We start from the raw sequence: 10277 nt of genomic DNA, 5'->3' as shown, positions 1-10277 counted from the left end.
CGTGCACTGGCGTGCTCTGGTGTGAATTGGCGTGCACTGAAGTGCACTGAAGTGCTCTGGCGTGCACTGGCGTGCTTTGGCTTGCTCTGGCGTGCACTGGCGTGCTCTGGCGTGCATTAAATGGCTCTGACGTGCACTGGCGTGCACTGGCGTGCACCGGCGTGCACTGGCGTGCACCGGCGTGCACTGGCGTGCTCTGGTGTGAATTGGCGTACACTGGCGTGCACTTGTGTACACTGGCGTGCACTTGCGTGCTCTGGCGTGCACTGGCGTGCACTGGCGTGCTTTGGCGTGCACTGGAGTGCTCTGGCATGCACTGGCGTGCTCTGGCGTGCATTGACGTGCTCTGGCGTGCATTGAATTGCTCTGGCGTGCACTGGCGTGCACTGGCGTGCTCTGGCGTGCACTGGCGTGCTCTGGCGTGCACTGGCGTAAACTGGCGTGCTCTGGCGTGCATTGACGTGCTCTGGCGTGCACTGGCGTGCTCTGGCGTGCTCTGGTGTGAATTGGTGTGCTCTGGCGTGCACTGGCGTGCTCTGGCGTGCATTGACGTGCTCTGGTGTGAATTGGTGTGCTCTGGCGTGTACTTGCGTGCACTGGCGTGCATTGACGTACTCGTGCGTGCACTGGCGTGCTCTGGCGTGCACTGGCTTGCACTGGCGTGCACTGGCGTGCACTGGCTTGCACTGGCGTGCACTGGCTTGCTCTGGCGTGCACTGGCGTGCTCTGGCGTGCATTGACTTGCTCTGGCGTTCACTGGCGTGCTCTGGCGTGCACTGGCGTGCTCTGGCGTGCACTGGCGTGCTCTGGCGTGCATTGACGTGCTCTTGCGTGCACTGGCGTACTCTGGCATGCTCTGGCGTGCACTGGCGTGCACTGGTGTGAATTGGCGTGCTCTGGTGTGAATTGGCGTGCTCTGGCGTGCATTGAATTGCTCTGGCGTTTACTGGCGTGCTCTGGCGTGTACTGGCATGCTCTGGCGTGCACTGGCGTGCATTGACTTGCTCTGGCGTGCACTGGCGTGCTCTGGCGTGCACTGGCGTGCTCTGGCGTGCACTGGCGTGCTCTGGTGTGAATTGGCGTACACTGGCGTGCACTGGCGTGCTCTGGCATGCACTGGCGTGCTGTGGCGTGCACTGGCGTGCTCTGGGGTGCATTGACGTGCTCTTGCGTGAACTGGCGTGCTCTGGCGTGCACTGGCGTGCTCTGGTGTGAATTGGCGTGCTCTGGTGTGAATTGGCGTGCTCTGGCGTGCATTGAATTGCTCTGGCATGCACTGGCGTGCTCTGGCGTGCACTGGCATGCTCTGGCGTGCACTGGCGTGCTCTGGCGTGCACTGGCATGCTCTGGCGTGCACTGGCGTGCTCTGGCGTGCACTGGCGTGCTCTGGCGTGCTCTGGCGTGCTCTGGCGTGCACTGGCGTGCTCTGTTGTGCTCTGGCGTGATCTGCTATGCAGAACTCAAGTGCTTGACAATAGAAATCCACTACCCGACAATAGAACTCAAATAACTTGAATAATTTTTTTAAAATTCAAGTGCTGTGATGTGCGTTTTGCTCAAACTTTTTGTTCATGATTTGCTCTATAAATTTATTGATTAAATAGACTTGAAATGGTGTATTGGACATTGATTTACACATCCTGTAATTCAAAAATGGTTTTAACAAGTGAAAAAAATATTATAGCAACTTCAAGTGCTGAGCTGTTCTCTGCTGTGCTCTACCGTGCTCTGGCGTGCACTGGCGTGCTCTGGCGTGCACTGGCATGCTCTGGCGTGCACAGGCGTGCTCTGGCGTGCATTGATGTGCTCTGGTGTGAATTGGCGTGCTCTGGCGGGCACTGGCGTGCTCTGGCGTGCATTGACGTGCTCGTGCGTGCACTGGCGTGCTCTGGCGTGCACTGGCGTTCTCTGGCGTGCACTGCTATGCATAACTCAAGTGCTTGACAATAGAAATCCACTACCCGACAAAAGAACTCAAATAATTTGAATAATTTTTAAAAATTCAAGTGCTGTGATGTGCGTTTTGCTCAAACTTTTTGTTCATGATTTGCTCTATAAATTTATTGATTAAATAGACTTGAAATGGTGTATTGGACATTGATTTACACATACTGTAATTAAAAAATGGTTTTAACAAGTGAAAAAAATATTATAGCAACTTCAAGTGCTGAGCTGTTCTCTGCTGTGCTCTACCGTGCTCTGGCGTGAACTGGCATGCTCTGGCGTGCTCTGGCGTGCTCTGGCTTGCTCTGGCGTGCATTGACGTGCTCTGGCGTGCACTGGCGTGCTCTGGCGTGCTCTGGTGTGAATTGGCGTGCACTGGCGTGCACTGGCGTGCTCTGGCGTACACTGGTTTGCTCTGGCGTGCATACACGTGCTCTTGCGTGCATTGACGTACTCTTGCGTGCACTGGCGTGCTCTGGTGTGAATTGGCGTGCTCTGGCGTGCACTGGCGTGCTCTGGCGTGCTCTGGCGTGCTCCTGTGTGAATTGGCGTGCTCTGGCGTGCATTGAATTGCTCTGGCGTGCTCTGGCGTGCACTGGCGTGCTCTGGCGTGCACTAGCGTGCTCTGGCGTGCACTGGCGTGCTTTGGCGTGCACTTGCGTGCTCTGGCGTGCACTTGCGTGCTCTGGCGTGCATTGACGTTCTCTTGCGTGCACTGGCGTGCTCTGTCGTGCTCAAGCGTGCTCTGCTATGCAGAACTCAAATGCTTGACAATAGAAATCCACTACCCGACAATAGAACTCAAATAACCTGAATAATTTTTACAAATTCAAGTGCTGTGATGTGCGTTTTTCTCAAACTTTTTGTTCATGATTTGCTCTATAAATTTATTGATTAAATAGACTTGAAATGGTGTATTGGACATTGATTTACACATACTGTAATTAAAAAATGGTTTTAACAAGTGAAAAAAATATTATAGCAACTTCAAGTGCTGAGCTGTTCTCTGCTGTGCCCTACCGTGCTCTGTTGTGCACTGGCGTGCTCTGCCGTGCACTGGCGTCCTCTGGCGTGCTCTGGCGTGCACTGGCGTGCTCTGGTGTGAATTGGCGTGCACTGAAGTGAACTGAAGTGCTCTGGCGTGCACTGGCGTGCTTTGGCGTGCTCTGGCGTGCACTGGCGTGCTCTGGCGTGCATTGAATTGCTCTGGCGTGCACTGGCGTGCACTGGCGTGCACTGGCGTGCACTGGCGTGCTCTGGCGTGCATTGACTTGCTCTGGCGTGCACTGGCGTGCTCTGGTGTGAATTGGCGTACACTGGCGTGCACTTGCGTGCTCTGGCGTGCACTGGCGTGCTTTGGCGTGCACTGGAGTGCTCTGGCGTGCACTGGCGTGCTCTGGCGTGCATTGACGTGCTCTGGCGTGCATTGAATTGCTCTGGCGTGCACTGGCGTGCACTGGCGTGCTCTGGCGTGCACTGGCGTGCTCTGGCGTGCACTGGCGTGCACTGGCGTGCTCTGGCGTGCATTGACGTGCTCTGGCGTGCACTGGCGTGCTCTGGCGTGCTCTGGTGTGAATTGGTGTGCTCTGGCGTGCACTGGCGTGCACTGGCGTGCACTGGCGTTCATTGACGTACTCGTGCGTGCACTGGCGTGCTCTGGCGTGCTCTGGCGGGCTCTGGCGTGCTCTGGCGAGCACTTGCGTGCTCTGGTGTGAATTTGCGTGCACTGGCGTGCACTTGCGTGCACTTGCGTGCTCTGGCGTGCTTTGGCGTGCTCTGGCGTGCACTGGCGTGCTCTGGCGTGCACTGGCGTGCTCTGGCGTGCACTGGCTTGCTCTGGCGTGCACTGGCGTGCTCTGGCGTGCATTGACTTGCTCTGGCGTTCACTGGCGTGCTCTGGCGTGCACTGGCGTGCTCTGGCGTGCACTGGCGTGCTCTGGCGTGCACTGGCGTGCTCTGGCGTGCACTGGCGTGCTCTGGCGTGCATTGACGTGCTCTTGCGTGCACTGGCGTGCTCTGGCGTGCTCTGGCGTGCACTGTCGTGCTCTGGTGTGAATTGGCGTGCTCTGGTGTGAATTGGCGTGCTCTGGCGTGCATTGAATTGCTCTGGCGTTTACTGGCGTGCTCTGGCGTGCACTGGCATGCTCTGGCGTGCTCTGGCGTGCATTGAATTGCTCTGGCGTTTACTGGCGTGCTCTGGCGTGCACTGGCATGCTCTGGCGTGCACTGGCGTGCATTGACTTGCTCTGGCGTGCATTGACGTGCTCTGGCGTGCACTGGCGTGCTCTGGAGTGCACTGGTGTGAATTGGCTTGCTCTGGCGTGCACTGGCGTGCTCTGGCGTGCTCTGGTGTGCACTGGCGTGCACTGGCGTGCATTGACGTACTCGTGCGTGCACTGGCGTGCTCTGGCGTGCTCTGGCGTGCTCTGGCGTGCACTGGCGTGCTCTGGTGTGAATTGGCGTGCTCTGGCGTGCACTGGCATGCTCTGGTGTGAATTAGCGTGCTCTGGCGTGCACTGGCGTGCACTGGCGTGCTCTGGCGTGCACTGGCGTGCTCTGGCGTGCACTTGCGTGCTCTTGCGTGCACTGGCGTGCTCTGGCGTGCATTTACGTGCTCTTGCGTGCACTGGCGTGCTCTGTCGTGCTCTGGCGTGCTCTGCTATGCAGAACTCAAGTGCTTGACAATAGAAATCCACTACCCGACAAAAGAACTCAAATAACTTGAATAATTTTTAAAAATTCAAGTGCTGTGATGTGCGTTTTGCTCAAACTTTCTGTTCATGATTTGCTGTATAAATTTATTGATTAAATAGACTTGAAATGGTGTATTGGACATTGATTTACACATCCTGTAATTAAAAAATGGTTTTAACAAGTGAAAAAAATATTATAGCAACTTCAAGTGCTGAGCTGTTCTCTGCTGTGCTTTACCGTGCTCTGGCGTGCACTGGCGTGCTCTGGCGTGCACTGGCATGCTTTGGCGTGCTTTGGCGTGCAATGGCGTTCTCTGGCGTGCATTGAATTGCTCTGGCGTGCACTGGCGTGCTCTGGCGTGCTCTGGCGTGCTCTGGCGTGAATTGACTTGCTCTGGCGTGCACTGGCAAGCTCTGGCGTGCACTGGGATTCTCTGGCGTGCACTTGCGTGCTCTGGCGTGCACTGGCGTGCTCTGGCGTGCATTGACGTGCTCTTGCGTGCACTGGCGTGCTCTGTCGTGCTCTGGCGTGCTCTGCTATGCAGAACTCAAGTGCTTGACAATAGAAATCCACTACCCGACAATAGAACTCAAATAACTTGAATAATTTTTAAAAATTCAAGTGCTGTGATGTGCGTTTTTCTCAAACTTTTTTTTCATGATTTGCTCTATAAATTTATTGATTAAATAGACTTGAAATGGTGTATTGGGCATTGATTTACACATCCTGTAATTAAAAAATGATTTTAACAAGTGAAAATAATATTATAGTAACTTCAAGTGCTGAGCTGTTCTCTGCTGTGCTCTACCATGCTCTACCTTGCTCTTGCGTGCAATGGCGTGCTCTGGCGTGCTCTGGTGTGCTCTAGCTTGCTCTGGCGTGCATTAACGTGCTCTGGCGTGCACTGGCGTGCTCTGACGTGCTCTGACGTGCACTGGCGTGCTCTGGTGTGAATTGGCGTGCACTGGCGTTCACTTGCGTGCTCTGGCGTGCACTGGCGTGCTTTGGCGTGCTCTGGCGTGCACTGGCGTGCTCTTGCGTGCATTGAATTGCTCTGGCGTGCACTGGCGTGCTCTGGCGAGCATTGACTTGCTCTGGCGTGCTCTGGAGTGCTCTGGCGTGCATTGGCGTGCTCTGGCGTGCATTGACGTGCTCTTGCGTGCACTGGCGTGCTCTGGCGTGCACTGGCGTGCTCTGGTGTGAATTGGCGTGCTTTGGCGTGCACTGGCGTGCACTGGCGTGCTCTGGCTTGCACTGGCGTGCACTGGCGTGCTCTGGCGTGCACTGGCGTGCTCTGGCGTGCACTTGCGTGCTGTGGCGTGCATTGACGTGCTCTTGCGTGCACTGGCGTTCTCTGGCGTGCACTGGCGTGCTCTGGCGTGCATTGACGTGCTCTTGCGTGCACTGGCGTGCTCTGGCGTGCTCTGTCGTGCTCTGCTATGCAGAACTCAAGTGCTTGACAATAGAAATCCACTACCCGACAATAGAACTCAAATAACTTGAATAATTTTTAAAAATTCAAGTGCTGTGATGTGCGTTTTTCTCAAACTTTTTTTTCATGATTTGCTCTATAAATTTATTGATTAAATAGACTTGAAATGGTGTATTGGGCATTGATTTACACATCCTGTAATTAAAAAATGATTTTAACAAGTGAAAATAATGTAATGTTAATTCACAGCATATGGTAAAGCCATTGACAAGTTCTCACACTTGTTGATGCGTTTACCATACGCATCTCTTTAATTACTTTAGCAGGCATGGCTACCATCAGACAAGCCATCGCCCGTCATCCCGTATATAAATCGGACATTCGATCTATTTGATCGCTGGTTGTATACGGTCACTCGCTTATGCTTGTAATCGTGTTACAGTTGTCTTGGTTGTTTCTCAATACACCTTTAACCGCACCTCTCGTGTTTTGACTCCTGTGACTCATCATCACAAATTGGTGAACGTGCCAGTTTTGGACTTCAAGACCTGCCGTGAGTCAACGAGAAAGGAACATCGCCCCCAGCTGCCACACCACCTAGGACCAGACGACAGGACGACCAGACAACCCACAACGAGATCATCTACATCGAGGAAGGAAACATCAATTTTCTCAAAACTGTAAGTGAATGACGAATCCTCAAACAACAATTAGCGACACTTCGTTTACTGCTATTAATGAGTCTTTAATTGATGAGATAGACCTTGAAGAAGACGCGTACGTAAATTCCTTAGCTGATAGCGTACTAAAAGTTAGAAACAATTTTGTTACCCATTGGTCAAATTTAATAAGTCTTTGTAAAAGTAATATAGATGAAACCTCAGATAAACGCTTAACACGAAGTAGTTATATTGCAAAAAGAAAGGAAGTCACAGGTCAAGTTTATCATTTTTTGAAACAGTATACATTTGAATTGCATAAAAAGGAGTTTGGAAGTTCAGTTTATCTTACCGGTGAGGCTAAAGAAAAAGTTTTAGAAAAATTAGGGACATATTTCGTAGAATTAAAAGCAGACCCCAATAAATTTAACCCTTTGTTACAAAATGTTAGAGAAGCTCATAGTCGAGAAGTAGATTTTCGGAATAAAGCATTTAAAATATTTAAGAGGGAACTTCTTTTCAAACAATTAGCATTAGATGAGTATGCAAAGAATCTTGAACAAGACGTAGCGAACGAAACGAAAAAGATTGAAAAAGAGGTAGATAAAGTAAGGAGAGAATTTTCAAAGAAAGTAGCTGATTCTTATCTAGAAAACACCCGTTTAACAGCAGAAGTAGAAACATTAACCCGAACAAATTTTAAACAAGCAACTTTAATAGCAGATTTTAATAATAGACCCAAAGAAAGTCAGGCAAGCGATGAGAGTAAAACATTTTTGACAGAATATGAGACAGTTAAAACCAATCTAGAAAAAGCTAAGAGCGAAATCATAGGACAGAACGACTGCATAAATGATTTAAGGGATTCTCTATCACAACTTAAGGAAGATACTGAAGATAAAATAAAACAACTAAACCATAGCTACAATCTATTAGACAACGCACACGAAGCTTTGAAGAACGCAAGTAAATTAACAGAAGACGACGTAACAACACTTACAAATAAAAACCAAGAACTATCTCAAAAGCTAGACACATTGCAAATTGAAGCCAACTCCAAAGAAGCAAGCATAAAACTTTTGAAAACAACCAAACGAGACTTGTCCAATAAAATCTCTGACCTCGAACAAGAACTTAAAGCTAAAGATTTATACATTCAAAAACATTTGAAATCAACTTTAGTAGCAGATACGCAAACCCATTCAAAGCCCACCCAAACAACTAATATTATAACCATGACATTAGGCAATAGTAATGAAGATGCACCAATAACTAAGAGCCATTTACGCGAATTATATTCACAGGACGAACGTAAATCTATCCCGATTTTCAAAGGCAAAAGAGGAGAGCAGTTAGTTAATAATTGGTTAAAAGATGCGGAAAGAGTCGCACAAAGCGCAGGGTGGGAGAAGAAAGATAAAATTAAATATTTTTCAGATAGACTAAGAGGAGATGCTGCGGATTGGCATAGTGATTATATGGAAAGAGCACAAGATGAGGAAGATTACGATGCATGGGAAAAAGCTTTAATAAATAGATTTCTTACAGAAACAGAGTTAGAAAATTTAAGGAAACAATTAAACGAGCTTCGGCAGACCCCCGATCAAAGCACACAGACTTTCGTTAGTAGAATTAATCAGTTATATGACATCATTCACGGAAAAGAAATTACATTAGGTGACAAAGCGACGAACGAAGCTAGGGCATTAGCAATATCTCTGAGTCAAATGAGAGGCGAAGCTAAACAAAAAATTCTTTTAAAGGGTCTCTTGCCTAAAATATTGAAAGTAGTTTGGAGCCGCATGGATGTTGATAGTGCTTACGAAGACGTATGCGAAATCGCCTACGCCGCGGAAACTTTAGTTAATAGAATGGAACAGAATGAAGATAAGAGTTTAAAGGCCACTATAGCAGGTATCTCTGCACACGATAACGAGCAAGATATAGAGATCTTGCGGCAGAAAACAAAGATTGTTCATTTAGAGAAACAGTTAGCCGGTCTAACTATCGGAAAAAATGCTCCACAGGAAAACAACGAGATTGATTTTCCCTCAATAGCAGTTGCCGACGCCTTTAACAGACACAGATCACCTTCCGGCGATCGTAGACGGTCCAATTCGGAAAATCGGATCCGTTTTCAGCACCCCCCAAGCCGCCAACACAGCGCGGATAGAAATATTCCTCGATCTAGAGGTACGAATAATCAACACCATGGATCACGTAGTTCTAGTGGTAACAGATATAATGATACACTAGATAACCGTCCGAGAAGAGAGCCAACTCCACCACCACAAAATTATTCAAACAGATCACAAGGACAATTTCAGCGTCCCCAAAATTTTAATCCTATGTTTAATCCTCGTCGTAGATTTCAGAATTTAAGTGAATATCCTCAGCATTTTCGAAACCAAACGTTTCGTGCCCATCAGGTACCGCGCCAGAATAACTTCGTTACCTCAGGTCCCCCTGGAGCTAGGCCACAGCATAACGCTTGGTATAACCCAGCCCAAGGATTTAGAAATAAGAGACATATAGAGTGTTATGCTTGTGGAAAGCGAGGCCACTACGCGCGAGAATGTCGCAGCGTGCCCCCGCCCCCGTCAACAGAACAGCAGTAGGTTTATCGAGTAACAGTGTTGTAAATATAAATATACCCGTAATATGTAGCGTTACGCAGTTAATGCGTATACCAGTGAGTTTTTCTGGTCTAAAGACACAAGCTTTAGTAGATACAGGTGCCTCAGCTAGTTTCCTTGCACATCGACTACTTATAAATGTACCCTATGGAGAAGTTAAAGAAATAAATACCGCCAACATTAGCACGCAGCTTTTTAGAACAGTATCAGGAGAGTTAGTCAAACCACGAGGATGCTACGAGCTAAATATTAGACTAGCTCGTAGACACTCGTTTAAACATCCATTTTATGTAATGTCAGAGTTAGAAGAAGGATGTATTTTAGGTTACGATTTCTTGGCAACCAACGAAATAATAATAAATCCTAGCGAACGATCGATTAGCTATAAACAAGACAACGAGTTAAAGAAACTTATAATACCGCCATTACAGATTAACTCAATTAGCATAGTTGATCCACCCCAATTTAATTTAGAAGGCATACCAACAACACACAGAGAAAATTTAAAGAACCTTTTAATTTCAAATTTTTCGCTTTTTACTGAGAATTTAAATGAGCTAGGAAAAGCAAAATCAGTCAAGCACCTTATACGTACAACCAAGCTTCCGAACGTTATGCCTATGAGGAGAACGCCTGAAAGGCTACGACTTGTTGTAAAAAAACAAATAGAAGACATGTTAAAACATAATATAATTAGGCCCAGTACAAGCCCTTTTGCATCACCTATTCTTTTAGTAGCTAAAAAAGAAGAAGGACAGATGAGATTTTGCGTGGATTATCGTGAGTTAAACAGTGTAACCATAAAAGACAGGTACCCCATACCAAACATTCAGCTAATTATTGATAGTCTACACGGTGCCAGGTATTTCTCGACTCTAGATTTGCTCAGTGGATACTGGCAAATCGAGATCG

At 48.5% G+C, this 10277-nt stretch overlaps 1 protein-coding gene across 1 annotated transcript; it reads left to right on the top strand.

Annotated features, from left to right (window-relative positions):
- The first annotated feature begins 6758 nt into the window (after nucleotides 1–6758).
- Nucleotides 6759–10002, top strand: LOC124312837 (myosin-11-like). The gene is made up of 4 exons (XM_046777372.1): nucleotides 6759–6881; nucleotides 7056–8839; nucleotides 9098–9223; nucleotides 9927–10002. The coding sequence occupies exons 1-4, from the start codon at nucleotides 6759–6761 to the stop codon at nucleotides 10000–10002; spliced, it is 2109 nt and encodes a 702-aa protein (XP_046633328.1).
- Nucleotides 10003–10277: the final 275 nt, after the last annotated feature.

Source organism: Daphnia pulicaria, chromosome 1 (genome assembly GCF_021234035.1).
Source record: "Daphnia pulicaria isolate SC F1-1A chromosome 1, SC_F0-13Bv2, whole genome shotgun sequence".
In the NCBI taxonomy this organism is placed as follows: Eukaryota; Metazoa; Arthropoda; class Branchiopoda; order Diplostraca; family Daphniidae; genus Daphnia; species Daphnia pulicaria.
The sequence above is the reverse complement of the archived record's forward strand: the minus strand, read 5'-3'. Positions and strand labels throughout refer to the sequence as shown.

Excerpts from the sequence above, each read along its gene's own strand:
- LOC124312837 (XM_046777372.1), top strand. The coding sequence starts at position 6,759 with ATGACGAATCCTCAAACAACAATTAGCGACACTTCGTTTACTGCTATT. Across the intron at positions 6,882-7,055 it reads TAGCTGATAGCGTACTAAAA|GAGTTTGGAAGTTCAGTTTA; the intron begins GTTAGAAACAAT and ends TTGCATAAAAAG. Across the intron at positions 9,224-9,926 it reads AGGCCACAGCATAACGCTTG|GAAAAGCAAAATCAGTCAAG; the intron begins GTATAACCCAGC and ends TAAATGAGCTAG.